The sequence below is a fragment of the Rhineura floridana genome, chromosome 15 (genome assembly GCF_030035675.1).
Source record: "Rhineura floridana isolate rRhiFlo1 chromosome 15, rRhiFlo1.hap2, whole genome shotgun sequence".
In the NCBI taxonomy this organism is placed as follows: domain Eukaryota; kingdom Metazoa; phylum Chordata; class Lepidosauria; order Squamata; family Rhineuridae; genus Rhineura; species Rhineura floridana.
The window spans coordinates 13,096,762-13,113,405 of record NC_084494.1 but is presented as its reverse complement, the minus strand read 5'-3'; the positions used below and the strand labels follow the sequence as shown (position 1 = coordinate 13,113,405).

At 43.9% G+C, this 16,644-nt stretch overlaps 1 protein-coding gene across 2 annotated transcripts in view; it reads left to right on the top strand.

Moving 5' to 3' along the window:
• MYOM3 (myomesin 3) overlaps positions 1–11,480 on the top strand; it is a 69,693-nt gene extending 58,213 nt beyond the window's left edge. For both annotated transcript variants that reach the window (XM_061596070.1, XM_061596072.1), the window contains 6 exons: positions 131–236; positions 812–975; positions 1,741–1,777; positions 5,299–5,321; positions 6,583–6,638; positions 7,977–11,480. In XM_061596070.1, coding sequence (XP_061452054.1) covers positions 131–236; positions 812–975; positions 1,741–1,777; positions 5,299–5,321; positions 6,583–6,638; positions 7,977–8,252 — 662 coding nt within the window. In that variant the 3' untranslated portion in view covers positions 8,253–11,480. The remainder of the gene's footprint in view (positions 1–130; positions 237–811; positions 976–1,740; positions 1,778–5,298; positions 5,322–6,582; positions 6,639–7,976) is intronic.
• Positions 11,481–16,644: the final 5,164 nt, after the last annotated feature.

The window sequence follows — 16,644 nt, the reverse complement described above, 5'->3', positions numbered from 1 at the left end:
CCTTGGGTTCCATGATGGAACAAAGGCAGGACATAGGAGTAAGAGAATAAATAACTGTGGGCTTTTAAACGGGGGAAAAAAATAGGCATCATCTTCCTCAAGTGCATTTCCACCCCAATTCTCTGCTTAGTGCTTTCTGCATCGCCTTTGAAAGTCCAGCCTACGGCAGAGGGCATCAAGATCTACAGCGAGGTGAAGTACTACACAGATGCCATGAAAGGAACCTGGTTCCACAAGTATGTGTTGATTATTTATTTGTTTAGAATGCTTATAGCACTTGGGGCACTTTATAGCCCCAAGAGGCACTCACAGGGGATTACAAACAATTCTTGAACCAAAATCACATTCAAATCTATTGTTTTTATTTATTATTTGTTTAAGACATTTATATACTGCTTCATCATTCACATTTCAAGTGCATAGACACGAGCCATACTTAAACTGACACTATAAAAATGTGTCATAAAACCAAACATTACCTTAGAATGCCTGCTGGGACAAGAAAGTCTTAGTCGCCTACCTGAAGTTCAATAAGGAGGATGCTTGTCTAATCTCAGTTGGGAGTTCCACAGAGTTCCAAACTGAAAGCACGACTTCTAGTCATTTCACGCTGTGCAATGGGGGACCACCAACAGAGACTCCCACCAGGGTGTCAATGATTTCACACTCAGATCTAATATTTTTGGAAGTTATTAGGATAAGAGACAGGAAGTTTTCAGTTAGCTATAGTTTCCGTTTCATACGAACCAGGAACCTATGATCACCAAATTCAGAACAAGACAGGTAAAGCAATGTCATCCTGCATATTCAGTGACAAGCGTGTGGAAGGAGGAGACCGACTGAAAATAGGAACAACCATGGAGCAGGTTTGGCTACACATCCTGGATCCCAAAGAGTCCGACAAAGGCAAATATACCTTGGAGTTGTTTGATGGGAAAGAGTCGCACAAACTGTCAACTGACCTGTCTGGGAAAGGTAAGGAGTAAGCTGACTGTTATTGCAGATGCATTGGCAGCTGATTATGCAAAGTATGACCCTCATCTCAACACCCAAAGCTCCGCCTAGGCTTCAGTTTTCCTCTCTGTGACAATAATAGTTGCAACGTCTCTTCCGTGTGTTGCATTCGGGAGGCGGTGGGCCCTTCTTTGCTGGAGGTGTTTAAACCGAGTCTGATCATCTGTCAGGGATGCTGTAATTGCAAGATTTATGTACTGAGCCGGGGGTTGGGTTAGATGACCTCAAATATCCCTTCCAAATCTATAATTCTATGAGTCTGTGGACAGATACCATGGACATACTGCTTTGCCCAGATAGAAGGATTAATGCATATTTATGCATATTCATTCATTTTAATGTATGCAGGTTCATTCATTCATTTCAATTCCCTTCTCAATCACAAAGAAAAAGTCTCTGACCTCACCAATGGTAGCTTATTTCTTGGGATGGACAACCGAGTATTCTTGGACCACATTTAGGGCATGGATGGTTGGGATAACAGAGATTCTGTTATGACTGACAACTTCTCATTTTTGTTGGTTGTTTCTGTATTTGCCTTAAAGTGTAATAAAAAATGTAAATGAGGGGAGGGGTTTGGAAGCTTCCCTGAAGATGAATGGCAATTCCATTCATAGGAGACAAAATAAATGATTAGAACTCTTGTTTTTACTAGCTGTTGTTTTCGTATTTAAACAGCAGAGGAAGTCATGGTTAATTCATTTGAAATCTCTCTTGTTTTCGTAGCTTTTGACGATGCAATGGCTGAACATCAAAGGCTCAAGTAAGTGTTTGCTCCCAAACTCTTTCCTTTTTAATAGATATTCCTCACTTGTGACCTGACCAATGCAGAGTCAGAAAATCCCTCCTTACAGGTTTTGCAACCTCTTCTTTTTGAGCATGCTTCAATCATCTGGGCATGATCAGGATGAACTCTTGAAGCTGCTCCCCTAACTTTACCGCCCCCTTAGTGACATCATTAGCATCCTGAAACAAGAAACAGTTAAGTGTAGGATGGCATCTACACCAGCGTTACAGCAGCCTACTCACCCAAACGTTCTCGGTGATCTTTTGGAGCAGCTTATTTTGCAAGGAGGCACTTGCCTTTGGAATGAAGTAGTCAGGCCCTACCATTAGGCAAAAGGAGGCAACCATCTGAGGTGGCAGATGTTGGAGACAACAGCAGCCCCTAACCATTCCTCCTAAGGCCCCCTGACCAATCCCCTCTGTTGGATGGCACAGCTGTGGCTGTTACCCGGCATGTCCTTGTCCCCCTAAACTGATGCCTCAGGTGGTTGTGGAGGACACTGTCCTGTCACCTGTGAGGAACATTAAGATGGAACTGCCCATTTCTCTGTGTGTTATGGGGAGGGGGTGCCATTTTGTCCTTTGCCTCAGGCAGCAAAATGGCCTGGGTTGGCCTGGGAAGTAGCTGAGAGAACCACATGCAGCAGGCAATATGGAGAACACCTCAGGACCCCAGGAGATATCACAGAGAGATGTTGGGGCACAGTAGGGTTGGGGGAGGAATTAGGTGGTCAGCTTTTTGCAGCAGACTGACCTGATCTGAAGTTTGTGGATTGGAGCAGAACTACCAGTTGCTTTATGCCAGTGGTGGCTAGTGCCCCTGAGACTGGTGGGGCAGAAGGCAGGGAGCCCAAACAATAATTGGAGCCAGAGCCAGCTAAGTCTAGTTTTGTCCCCATCCTCCCCCCTGCTGAGTTCTACAAAGAGAATTCTGAGACGAAGCAGGAGGAAGATTTGAAAGATTAGACAAATTCATGGCGGATAATGACTACTAGCCACAATGGAGAGGCAGGGTGCTTTGGAATGCCAGTTGCTGGAAATGGCAGGACAGGAGATTGCTCTTGCACCCAGGTCCTGCTTGCAGGTTTCCTATGGGCATCTGGTTGGCCACTGTGAGAACAGGATGCTGGACTAGCTGGGCCACTGGCATGACCCAGAAGGTTGTTCCTAAGTTCTTATGAAACTGGCAGGCAGTCCTACCCTCTGGGCTGGTTGTAAGGAAGAAAGCAGGCAGGTGTGGGCAGTCTGAGGGCAGGCTGGGGCTGATGGGGCAATGCCCCATTTGCCCTAGTAGGCCAGCTACCACTGGATCACGCTCCTCTCTAGATGTTGCACTGCAGTTTCAATGCACAGAAATACACCTTTTCTGTAGCATACAAAATGCATAGTTTACATATGAATGTATGGAGAAGCATTGTAAGGTGTGAATATTTTATAGAAAAGGTGCATACAAAATATGTACCATTTAAAGGTGGGCTTTTCATGGATTCTTTCCAAGACAATCCACACAAAACAGGATGGAGCTGGCTAATGATTAAGGGGCAGTGAGACTGCAATGGGGCAGAATTAGCTGCTTGGTCCATTCCTGGGCAGCAGCCAAAGCTTACTGGCAATGGCTGCCAATGAAGAGTCGTGTGCCTCGGGATTCCTTAAACCACCAGAGAAGAGAAGAGAATTCAAGGTGGGGGGAGATCCTGAATCACTGTTTCATTGGTGGCTTCCTGTGCACAAGCTGAGAGCTGCATCCCAAGACGTCCTGTGACATCTAGGGATGGCAGGAAAATTCCATTTAGTTCACATTTAAAGAAGAATCTATCAAATTCTAAAACAATATGAGAACCAAAAACACAGCCATACTTTAAAATTTACACATATCCAAATTTTGGGATGCAGTTCTCCAACCAAACAATATTCACAAAAATGTATAGATTAGTGGGAAACATGCATGAAAAAGAATAATGAAAATAACATGCAGAAATGCACTATATTCTGAGGTATTGCTTGCAAAAATGTGTACATCAGTCAAAACTGCATACACAAATGTGTTTATTCAGAGAAACATGCACTCAAATGCTGGAGAATTTTCACGAGGATTTTTTAAAAGGAAATTTGCAAATTGCTGCAGAAATGTGGAGAACTGAATTTAAGATTGGAAAAATGAGAAACTGAGAGAACTGAAATTTTCAGATCCTTCCATCCCTCGAGAGGTCTTGGGGCAAACCTTTCAGATAACTGCATGTGGCAGCCATTTCAGGCTGCAAAAAATTCCAGGCCAACCATCCTCAGGGTGTTGTCCACTCAACGGCAAATTGCTGGTTCTCTGAGCTTGCAACAGGCTTCTAATTTCGTAATTTGTTCTTCTAACAACTGCCAAACTGGAGCTTGTCTAAAAACCAGGGATGACTGATTTTGTGATGTCTGCCAAAACAGAAAGAGGAGCAGGGAGACTTGCAAGGAAGAGATCCCAACTAGGAGAGTGGCTGTGTGGCTTGTGGGATGTCAGAGGGTTTTATTTGAATTGAGGTGGATAGATTTGCTGCTACTTTAATTTTAATTATGGATCAGGTTTTTTGTTAGATATTTGTGGCGGAACTATTTATTTATTTCATTTGTATCCCACCTTTCCTCCAAGGAGCTCAAGGTAGCATACATGGTTCCCCTTCCTCTCCATTTTATACTCACAACAACCCTGTGAGGTTGACTAGTTTGAGAGACTGTGACTGGCCCAAGATCACCCAGCAAGCTTCATGGCTGAGAGGGGATTTGAACCCTGGTCTCCCAGGTCCTAGTCCAACACTCTAACCACTACACCAAGCTGGAACTGCCCATTCTTATGAAATAAGCCAGTGTGGGGTGTAGAGTTGGACTTCAAATCCCTGATCAGCCGTTAGAGATGGGGGAGAAATTGGATTAAGATTGCATTTAAAGGCAAATTTATCAAATCTGTACTTTCCAAAACAATGTGAGAACTGAAACATGGCAATCCTTTGAAATCCGCACTTATCCAAATTTTGCAGTGCAGTTCTCCAACCAAAGAATGTTTACAAAAATTCAAATATTAGGGGAAAGTGCATAAAAATGAATATATTCGTTAAAATACCATACAAAGATACACTATATTAGGAGAAAATGCTTGCAAACAGTGTACTGCAAAAGTCAAAACTGCATACTGTGTTTATTAGGAGGAATGCACTAAAATGCTGAAGAATTTTCATGAGGGTGTTGTTTTTTTTAAAAAAAGAAGCAAATTGCTGCTGAAATTTGGAGAACTGAATTTAATTGGAAAAATGAGAAGCGGAGTGAACCAAAAAGGACAAATCCTTCCATCTCTATCTGCCGTGAAGCTGCTTAGGTGGTCTTAGATGTCACAGACACTCTCAAGCTGACTGACGTTACAGGCTTATCATATAGGTTGAATGGATTAACCCAATGGTATTGGGAACACATTTAAGCAAAACAAATTCATGCTTATTTCATCGTTTAATTTTTTCATTTTAGGGAAGCGGCTGTTGTGGAAGAGCGTGAGTATATGAAAGTGCATGTTTTGCTAACAGCACCAAAATGCATCCAAGGCTCATGTTTGTAACATATATTGTACTGTGACACACACCCTTTTTGCTGGGGGAGGGGTAGCAGGTTCTAGGGGTAGGGCCCCTGGCTTGAGTTCCCTGTGGATCGAAAAGCACTGGAGACTTAAGGTGTCTTCCTAGTATTTGCTGTATTTATTTTTTGCTATGTATCTGTGCCCCCCCCATCAGTCTCTGCCAGCTGCACTGAGGTGATATATGATGCTGTAAAACAATTAGCCGGCAGCTGCCTACGTAGGGGCTTGGCTGTAAAGCAGATAAGCAAGGGCGATGGTCAAGGGTCTCCGTGAATGTACCAGGTCGTATTCCAAAAGGTACAGTCAGTGAACAAAGCAAGATCCAATATACTAATGCAGGCAATCTGGGTTTTAAGGCACTGCTGGTGAGGGTCTTGACGCTGAAGTCTTGATGTTGTTTCTTGCAAAGGGCAACTGGTGTCTCACAGCCTTTTAAGCTCCCCTCCCTGGTTCAGGTGCTAGCAATCAGCCCTCCGGCTCCGGGGAGCTTGTAGCCTTCAACGGCCAGAACGCCTGCATTGCTCGGCTACTAGCAGGCATCTTCGTTCTGCAGGGAGTGGAGGGGCCTTATGTTCACACCCTAAGTCTCACTCAGGGGCCCCAGCTATATCCTGAACATCTTCCATGGTGCTGCTTCTGGGGTGCTGCTTCTGGGGTGGGTCTACTTCAGCCTTTCCCAACCAGTGTGCCTCCAGATGTTGTTGGACCACCACTCCCATCAGCCTCAGCCAGCATTGCCAATGGCTGAGGCTGATGGGAGTTATGGTCCAACAACATCTGGAGGCACACTGGTTGGGAAAGGCTGGGCTACTTGTTCCCTCTCCTGGGTCTGCTGTGCCAATCCCCTGCTCCTCATCTTCTTCTGAGGACTCATCCGAGGGAGGCATTACACTCCTCCCCCCGCCCCAGCTGGAGGAGTCTCACCTTCTCCAAGTTTTGATGTGTATTGCATTCTGAAACCTAGAGAGAGATCGACAGCTATCACAAGATGATTTCTTGCTCCTGGCAATGGAACATCAGCTGATTATCTTGATCTAATAGCCAGCAGCCTAATCAGGAACAGTGAGCCAGCAGCCATAACATTATTAATATATAAGCTAAGAAGACATCCCTCTTTTGCAAGGGGGGGAAGGGGGTAAAAATGGAATAAATATTAATGGCATTTGTTCTTCTGCCAGGCCGAGCCAAAGTTGTTCGTGGTCTTCCAGATGTTGCCACCATAATGGAGAACAAGGTGATGCTACTGTTATGGACACAGGCTAACTCCACCCTAATAAAAGGGGGACAAACTTCTTACTCTAGGAGCTCTAAACTGCACAGGAGAGCTCTTACCATTTATAATGCCATAGACCATTATTTAAGTTGAGGAATCTACTCCCTTTATTTTTTATCGAAGTGATCTAATGTGTCCCTCTGATTTACTCATTCATCAGCCACTAATCACAACATGGGTCTTAACCAGATTTATTATATAGCCCACTCCCCACTGTAGGTAGGATTGTAGTATACATTTAAATTATTTCAGTAACCAGTCCCTCTCCACGGGAAACCTTGGAACTCTAGTTTTGAGAGGGGAAGGTTTAGGGATCTGTAACAGAGAATTCTCAGCACACATGCCTCCTAAGTTACAGTTCTGAGGATTGTTTGAGGGAAGTCATGACAGTTAGGCCCATCTCAGATTTATCAACAAATTATGGTTAGCCGCTACGTGCATGAGGTGTAGCAATCCTCAGGCTTGCATGCGTTCCTCTTCCCCATCTTTACTCCTTCACACATGAAAGGAGGGCATATAAAGCAAAGCACAGTTTCCCCTATTCAGCCAAAATGGTAAACTGTGGTTCCTGAGACTGGAAACTTAAAATATACTGCCCTTGCATGCAAAGGCTTCCTACGGCTCAAACATAACAACTGACTTGGGCATGAGTGTTATGTTTTATTTATTTATTTATTTAACAAAATTCCTATACCGCTTGATTGTAACAAAACCTCTTGGCGGTTCACAAGAAATATAAAAATTATCAACAAAAACAGTTAAAAGCAAGTAGTTAAAAGTATTTAACACACCATTAAAATCAGTAGTAAACTAAAAAGATTAAAAGACATCAACTTCTATGTGTCAGGATAGGCTTGCCTAAATTGATATGTTTTAAGCAGACACTGAAAGGCATTTGGCTGATGTCAGTAGGCAGGGAGTTCCAAAGTGTAGGTGCTACCACATTAAAAGAATGGTTTCTTACAATGTAGAATGAGTATTATGTGGCACCTGTGACAGTGCCAGCTCTGCAGATCAAAGTAGTCAACTGGGCACACAGTAGCACCTTGAACTTGGTCTGGTAACAAATTGGCAACCAGTGCAGATTCCTGAACAGAAATGTGCATTCAGCACTAACTACAGTTTCCGGGTCAAGTGCAAGGGAAGCCCCACATAGAGTGCATTGCAGTAATCCAGTCTTGAAATACTGAGTTTATAAGTTTATAGGTTAAAAATACTCTCCCACTCAGAGTCCTTTTCTTGCCAGACTTCGTCAAGCCTCAATTCCTACAGCTAATACTATATTTGTTTGTAAAACAGACTCTCTGCTTGACGTGCATCATATCTGGAGATCCTTATCCAGAGATCACGTGGTACAAGAACGAGAAGGTCATCACGTTCCAAGACCGGTACAAGATGGAAGTGAAAGAGACCATTATCACAATCACCATCGACAACGTCTGCAGTGAGGACACTGGGAAATTCAGCATCTTCGTCAAGAACAAGTGGGGCTCTGAAACAGGCAGGGTCACTGTCAGTGTGTACAAACACGGGGACGAGCCTAAGGAGATAAGCGATGAGCAGCCTGTGCTCTGAGACAGGCCTTTGCTCCAGCACCGTGTTTCTGCACCCAGAGTTGGCATCTGGATCACATGCAGTAATCAGAAGGAAGAGATTGGTTTCCTTTCATCATAGGCAGAGTATTTCTCTCTCTCACCACCAGCACAGCTGGAGTAGTGCTTCCAGGACAGACTACTGGCCATGATGGCTGTGTTCTACCCAATGGAAACTAGTGGCTCTGATTTCTCTTGGGCAGTGAATCCACTCCAGGTTTTAGTCTGAACATTCACAGCTCCTTGAAAGTTCAGACTAAAACCTGAAGTGGAGTCGCTTCACTGTCATCGGAGCCACCTGTCTCCACTGGCTTTACGTCCACACTTGGAGTCAGTGTGCCTCTGAATACTACTTGCTGGAAACCACAGAAGGGGAGAGTGCTCTTGTGTGTAGGTCCTGCTTGTGGGCGTCCCATCAGGGCATCTGGCTGGCCCCTGTGAGAGCAGGATGCTAGACTGGATGGGCCTTTAGCTGCCTCGTCACCAGGGCTCTTCTTCCATTCTTACAAATGCCTGGAGATACATCTCCTCTCCTTTTAGGAATTAAACACTAGGGACAAATAATTCCCCAGCCCCATGTTAAGCCTCAGTCAGGGGCCAATGGGGCCCCATCTGTTTTAATATGGTGAAGTCAATTTGTATGCGATGGATAGTATCACTGGTGGTGTGAAGCTGACTGATAACGCTGAGGGGGCTGACTTAATGGCAATGAACAAAATTGCACCTGGCCTACAGTCTGTTTCTTAAGAGTTAGATCAATCCTTTAAAAAAAAAATTGAGGACAGCTTGAAACAAACAAGATCTGGGCCTTACTGGCAGGGCGGGTGGACGTAAATCAAAGCGATTTGAATGACTGATTTAATCTTGGCTTAAATCACCAAGGAAAGTAGATCTGTTTAAATAACTGGTATAAATCAAGTTTCCCATTTTGAAATGGGAAGTTTCCCATTTTGAAATCAATTTTCCCATGCCAGCTTGTCCCTATAATAATTGAAATAGATTGGCTTGCACCTTTTTTTAAAGCCTTTTTGCAACTTTGGAACATTATCCAAAACTTTTAGTTATGCAGCCCATAAGACATGTCTTCTAACAGTGACATTCTATGCATGTCTCCACAGAAGGATGCCCTATTGAATTCACAAGGAAATATGTATAGGTTTTCAAACAGGGACAAGAGACAGGTTTCTGTCTGGGTCTCTGTGTACACATGGAAAAATACTAAGCAAAACCCATTTCCCCGGGAGATCCCTGCTCTGGTGGGCGGTCACTAAGGAGTAGCTTAGACTCCTGATTGGTTAGCACCTTGGCCCAGGAAGCAGCCTGGAATGTGGGCCAATCAGAGTATCCAGCCCAGTGAGAAGAGTCTGGGAGATAAACCAGAGTGAAGACTTTCTCCCTCTGGTTTGCACGTGAGCTATTGAAGTCATCCTGGGCCTAGATGGGATGTGTGGGTGATCCTAGTGAAATACAGGAAGGTAGCTTGTTTGTCCCATGGGTGATATGCATTGCTAATCCTGCTCATTGAAGTGAATGGATATGACTAACTGAGGTTCATTAATTTCAGTGGGTCTACTCTGAGTAGGACTTGAATACAGCCCCTGGTCCAGAATGGAAATTAATACAATGGATACAATAAGTATTCGCTGTTGCTTTCAGTCCACATGATACGTAACTGATTACATTTTTCCCCATTTGCATTGCTTTCCTTCGCATTAAAAACATAAGAAGAGTCCAGCATCTTTCTTTCACAGTGGCCAGCCAGATGCCTATAGGAAGCCCACAAGCAGGATCTGAGTGCAAGAGCGCTCTCTCCTCCTACAGCTACCTGCAACTGGTTTTCCAAAGCACACTGCATCTGACTAGAAGGTAGCGCACAGCCATCATGGCCAGCAGCCACTGATAGCCTTACCCCTGCATTAATTTGTCTCATCTTTTAAAGCCACCCAAGCTGGTGGCCATCACTGCCTCTTGTGGGAGCGAATTCCAGAGTTTAACTATGCGCTGCATGCAGAAGTACTTCCTTTTGTCTGTCCTGAATCTTCCAACATTCAGCTTCATTGAATGTCCACGAGTTCTAGTGTTATGAGAGAGGAAGAAAATGAACTGAAATGAATGGGGAAAAATAATGTAATGACAACATAATTTATTGACATGATGTAATTAATTACATATATTACGTAAGTTGCATAATGTCAGCTCAGCGGACACCGAGGCAGATAACGTTTTTGGTTGAAGATGAACTGCAGCAGAACGGAAACAATACTGCATGTGGTGAATATAGGGCAGAACAGAAAAATGATGCCTTATTGCATCCCTAGCTGGTGGTTGGGCCTATCTAGGCATGTGCACCCAGGAACTAACCAAGCAAGAGGATGAGATAGGTGCAATGGACCTCCCCTTTCTACAAAGCCCCTCTGAAGGACAACTGCTACAATGAGTTGACAAGAGAGCATAAGAATGTCCATCTTTAGTCATCCTTTTTCCACCCAGATGCCTCATGGGAAACTTACAAGCAGGGCATGAAGATCTTCCCCATTGTGCCACCACCCAAACACCCACATATCCACCAACTGGCATTCTGTAGCATACAGTCTGTGACGTTTTTCAAGCTTGGAAAAGTTACTTTTTTGAACTACAACTCCCATCAGCCCAATCCAGTGGCCATGCTGGCTGGGGCTGATGGGAGTTGTGGTATAGTGAACTGAGCTTGTGAAAGCGCCAGCCTGAGTCCAGAGGGGTTCAACTCCATATCCCTTTGAAAATATTTCTGAACACAGTAGGTTTCAGCTTTGTCAGGGACTTATATCAGCGCATCCATAGGACCAGTACTGTATGAAAATCCCACTGGGAAAATGTCAACTAGAGGCTAAACTCACTGTGTTAAAAAGAGCTGTATGAATCCAACTCTGGAAAGTATTGGGATTGAGGTGATACCATGATGCTAGGTCTGCAGTGGCTCATTCACAAATTATTATTGCGTGATGTTGGCATTATCCTGTGAAGAGCATGTGTGGATCAGCTGAGGCAGACAGAGAGAAAATAAGACGTTCTTTAGAGAAAGGAGAGAGAGAGAGAGAGAGAGAGAGAGAGAGAGAGAATGAGAAGACATAACACTAAAGCTAGATCTCTTTGCAGTGTAGACATGGCTTAAGCTGGAGTATATATCAAGATGCTGAATTCGTTCTTCATAAAAAACAAACCTCAAATCAAATATTGGTAGCAATATTATTATTATTATTATTAATATAGTAGTGTCTGAGGAGAATCCCGATGAAGTACCACCATCACTAAGAATGCACAGTGTTACGACACGTGTCCTTGGGAACCTGAGTGTGTGAACCTGCCACCCACATGTGCCATGAAACACACCTCCTTGAGAGGAGGGGGATCTTTTGCTAGGAATAAAACAAGCGCTTTGCCCTGAAATGTGCATGGTGCGTGTATTACCCAAGAAATGCAGGTCCAAACCAGACTAAAGCAAAGGTTTCTTTTGTTGAGAGAAAAGAGAAGAATAGCATTACAAAATTACTGGGTGCATGGCAGCATTAATCGATATCCTAACCCATTCGTAACTTTAAACTAAAGAGATCAAAGGACCCTATTACTATAAAGAGTGACAGGTAGGAGAGATTACCTATCCTAGGCCCAGGAGTGGGCAGTGGAATACAGCTGAAGTGATGTGAAGGAGCTCTGGCCCCAAAACAGGAAATATTGTGTTTGTCTCAAGGCTTGTGCCAAGACACAGAATCCCTGCCTGTTCTGTTCCTGCAGTCCTGCGTTGAGTTCGTTGAGAGCGTAGTTACACGTGTTGGAGCTCAGATCGCCATTAACCCCCCTCTAGATCTCAAGCCTTCCTTTTTAAAAGACACTTTTTCTCTTCCAACTTTCCTGAAAAAGGAGGGGTCTGGGTATGAGGTGATTTTGTGTGTGTGTGTTTCTAGCTGACGCTGAGAAAACTCAGTGATTTCTTTGAACAATGGGCTCGTTCTGCTAGACTTGAGGGAAATCTGCCAAGGAGAAGATAATATTTATTCCAGTTTCTCTTGGTTATTTTTGTTGTTCACAGGAGGGCCTTGGGCTGTCCTTTCACAGTACCTCAACAACGCACAACGAGTCATACAAAGGGGGTGTGGGGTGGGAATTCTGCTCCAGGGCCTTGCACCTCCTTGATTCCACTTGAACCAAAATGGGGTTTGCAAGCAGTTGTAACAGCAGGCACTTACAGATGGCACCAGCTTTTCTACCCATTTGTAGATTGCTAGCCCAGTCCAATTCAGATTGCTAGCCCAGTCCAATTCAGAGAAACCCTCCCCACACAAATAGAATGCCCACCCTGAGCCTATTTAAAGGGTTTCAAATTGCTGCAACAACATCTTAGCTTGAGTAGTCATGCCTGGTTATGATGTGTAATCTGTAAACTGATCTACGAAACGCTCTAAGCTGAGATTTCACATTAAACACAACAGAGAAAAGAACACCAGTGTATCTGAATCCAATGGAGTTGACCAGGACAGGAAGGGAGGTCTTCCTTCATTACTAGGAGGGCTAAAATGAAGGTGATATCCACACCATACATTTAAAGCACTTGGCTTCCCCCAAAGAATCCTGGGAACTGTAGTTGGTTACGGGTGTTAGGAATTATAGCTCTGTGAACTACAGTTCCCAGGATTCTTTAGGGAAGCAATGTGTTTTAAATGTATGGTGTGGATGTGATCAAAATCTGCCATTCCTTTTTTGTTATGAATGTTGAGCTTTATATGAAACCGTTTGTGCCCTGCTCTCCCTCTCTAAGGTCTAGGCCTTGTTAGCTAGTGCCACAGATCCTTTAGCATATCAGCTTAAATTTTAGCTTCCCAAGGCCAGCAAGAAGTCAAGAGAGGTAACACTGACAGAGTTGAGCAAAATTGACAAAATGGCAATGAACTTTTCCAATGCTATAGTTCAATGTCCTGGTAGAGCTAAAAGCTTGAAGGCATAAACGGCAATTCTGCTACCATGCAGGAGGCAAAAAAGAGGAAATGCACCAAAAAGAGGGTGCAGATTTGCAGAAAATTGACATGTGCTCATATGCTTATATGTATAGATGCAAGTTTAGAAATAAAGATGACACAGAGCACAAACAGAAGAATGTGAAGGTTTTACATCAGAATTTGTCTCAGTGGCATTATTTGTTGTAGGTCACTTTGGGACGAGCAGGGTAAGATCTTCTAAATGAAATAAAATTAAACATTTCATTCATAGTAGCAGCAGACTGGCAGTTCTGATGACAGTGATGCACTGAATCCATTCCAGGTTTTTGTCTGAATCTTCAAGGAGCTGTCCAAAATGCTTTGAGTTTGGATTAAAACCCGAAGTAGAACCACTCTCACACTGACATCGGAGCCATAGTCTCCATTGTGTAGTAGTTGAGAACAGCAGTGTAATCATCCAGAGTCTCAGGGGGTCTTAGACCCCCTACTCTTTTGGGAGCAGGCTCTCAACAGGGTCCCTATATCTCCAGCATCCTATGAGCCAATCAGCATGAAAGGGGAGTGTGTTAGCCATTGAGGAGAGTCTTCTAACATGCTTCCTTGTCCTTTTTTGCTGATTGGAGCCAATCAGAGTGAAAGGAGGTGAGTCAGCCACTGAGAAGACTCCTCTCAGTAGCTAACAGTCTCCCTCTTTCATGCTTATTGGTTCCTAGGAATGTCTTTGTTGGGGAAGGCATTAACAAGGGAACTAATTCTCAACCCAGCAGCAAAAAAGGGGGAGGGCCAATGGCTGTGACTACAGTAAGGCCCCGCTTACTGGAGCTTTGCATTCCAGCATTCCGCTAATGTGGCGGCGGAAAATTCCCCATTTTAAAGCCATTTTTGCGATTTTGCGGCATTTTTGCAGCATTTTCGCTGCATTTTCGAGCGACGCGCCCCATTATAATCAATGGGGTTCTGCTTTATGGCAATTTCCGCTTTACGGCGGGAGCCTGGTCCCTAACCCGCCGTATAAACAGGGCCCTACTGTATCATGAAGAGACCCTAGGATTCTGAATTTGCCACTGCACTACTGGTTGAGAAGTTCTCACTAGGGACGGGAGACATTTGGTTTGGTAATCTGCACTTCTCAATATGTGAACTGAAGGCCACCCATCCTTTGAACTGTGCAGTTCTCTGAATTTTGCAATGGACTTCATTTCCCCCCCCCATGCAGAATTTTGCATGCAATTTACCAACCAAAAGATGTGGACAAAAATGCATGTAGAAGGCAAAAATGTGCATAAAAATGCATATATCAGAGAATAACATCCAAAAATGCACCATATCCATGAAAATCACTTGCAAAAAATGTGCGGTTTTTATTGAGATGTTCACACTACAATGCTGCTGAATTCTCATGAGGACTTTTTCTTTTTTTTAAAAAAATGCAAACTGATACAGAAATGTGGAAAGAGAACTTAAGATTGGAAAAATGAGAAACTGAGAGAATACTGAAAGTGACAGATTCTCTGATCCTAGACTCAGGCATCTGTCCCTCAACAAGACATGCCACATAAGAAAAGGCCTGCAAGCTCAGGACAGGGAGTGCCCTGGTCACCAAGCCCTTCACCATCTGGAGCGACTCAGCAAAATAGTATTTTGCAGGTGCAGAAACAGGAATCGCAATGTCATCTGTCTCAAAGTTTGGTGTAGAGGTATTAAGGTGATTTCCAGCTCCTGGCACTTTGGAAGGGGGGGGGAAACAAGCTGCAAATAGTTAAGAAGGGGGGGTATTATTTTTCCACTCTGCTATTAAAAGGTGATGGAGAAGATAGATAGTGCTGTGTGTAGGGCTAGAAATTCAGAGCTTGGAAAAGTTACTTTTTTGAACTACAACTCCCATCAGCCCAATCCGGTGGCCATGCTGACTGGGGCTGATGGGAGTTGTAGTTTAAAAAAGTAACTTTTCCAAGCTCTGGATGATGACCTAGGTAGGTCAGAGCAGGTAGGGCACAAGCACTGCTTGAATTAAGCAATGTCATGGCAAACAGGGTTCAACTGCATGTAGACCCTGCCAAAGTTAATAAGCCATGTGTGGTCCTGGAGTGATGATTCATCTCTAGCCTTCAGCCCAGTGCCGGAGATGTCTGAGTACAACAGAAGCCACCACCCCAACCCCAACATCCTCCATGATCTTCAGTAGCCACTCACCTGACCATCCATGGTGAATCTAGACAAGCAGAAATCAAAGCCTTTCACAAAGTGGAAAAGAGTTTGAGTTACTTTTCCCCTTTTTCCTTTTAAGCCACACTGGGGAACCTTTTTGGCTTCTGGCCCCACCCTGTGAACTAACTTTGACAGGTGGGCAGGACAACCAACCTGTCAATCATATGGTGTCATTGTGACATCACATGAATGCCCGGTGAGTTATCCTTGCATGGAGTTCCAAAGTGCCTGACAGCCAGCCCTATGCTCAGTGCTATGGGAAGTGGCAAGCACGGAGCTAGCAAAGCACTTTTTTCTCCCTGATGGGGAGGAGAGAAAAAAGCTAGCCTTTTGTAAGTCCCTCTCACAGCCAAAGCTTACAAAAAAAAAAAAAAAGACCAAAGTTGCAGGCAAACAAGGGGACAGGCACATGTAGGATTTAATCCCTACCAGGAACGGGCATGTACAGCCAAGGCAGAATTTAACCCTGCCCTCCCACCTGTCAACTGGCATCAGCTTAACTAATTTTAAGATTGGAAAAATGCTAGATTTGTCCATCCCTAGCATTCAGTAGCAAAACTCTGAATTTAGGGATGGGGGAAGGGGGAATGGATTCAGTTTGCATTTAAAGGCAAACTACCTATTTCACCCTTTCCAAAACAATACGTCAACTGAAACACAGCCATCCTTCAAAGTGCACTTTTCTGAATGTTGCAATGCAGTCCTTCAGCTGAGTAACATATTCTGAAAAGCATACACTAGGGTAAAATGTGCATTAAAAGGTATATATTCATGAAAATAGCATACACAAATGCATTATATAAAGGGAAGTTGCTTCGCAAAACTTGTGTATATTTTCTATTTATTGACCAGTTTGTGAATGATAAAATTTGCGAAACTGATATAGAAATGTGGAGGATGAACTGAAGAGTGGGAAAATGAAAGAAGCCGAAATGGACAGATTCACCCAGGCCTACTCTGAAGTAAATACGTTGAGGCTTCTTCCCTTCGTTATTATGTCAACCCCTGAATCTTGACATAGTGCATGATTTAGCAACGCCTGTCTCTGTGAAGAGTCAGTCAAGGCTTACACCAACACAATGATCTGGAGGTTATTTCCACAAATCCTCAAATTAGGGTTAATTATTGCTAGTTCCCAGTCTAATCATTTGCAGCTTGAATCTGGCCAGGATGGGGGATTCCCTTCTTTATAAATGG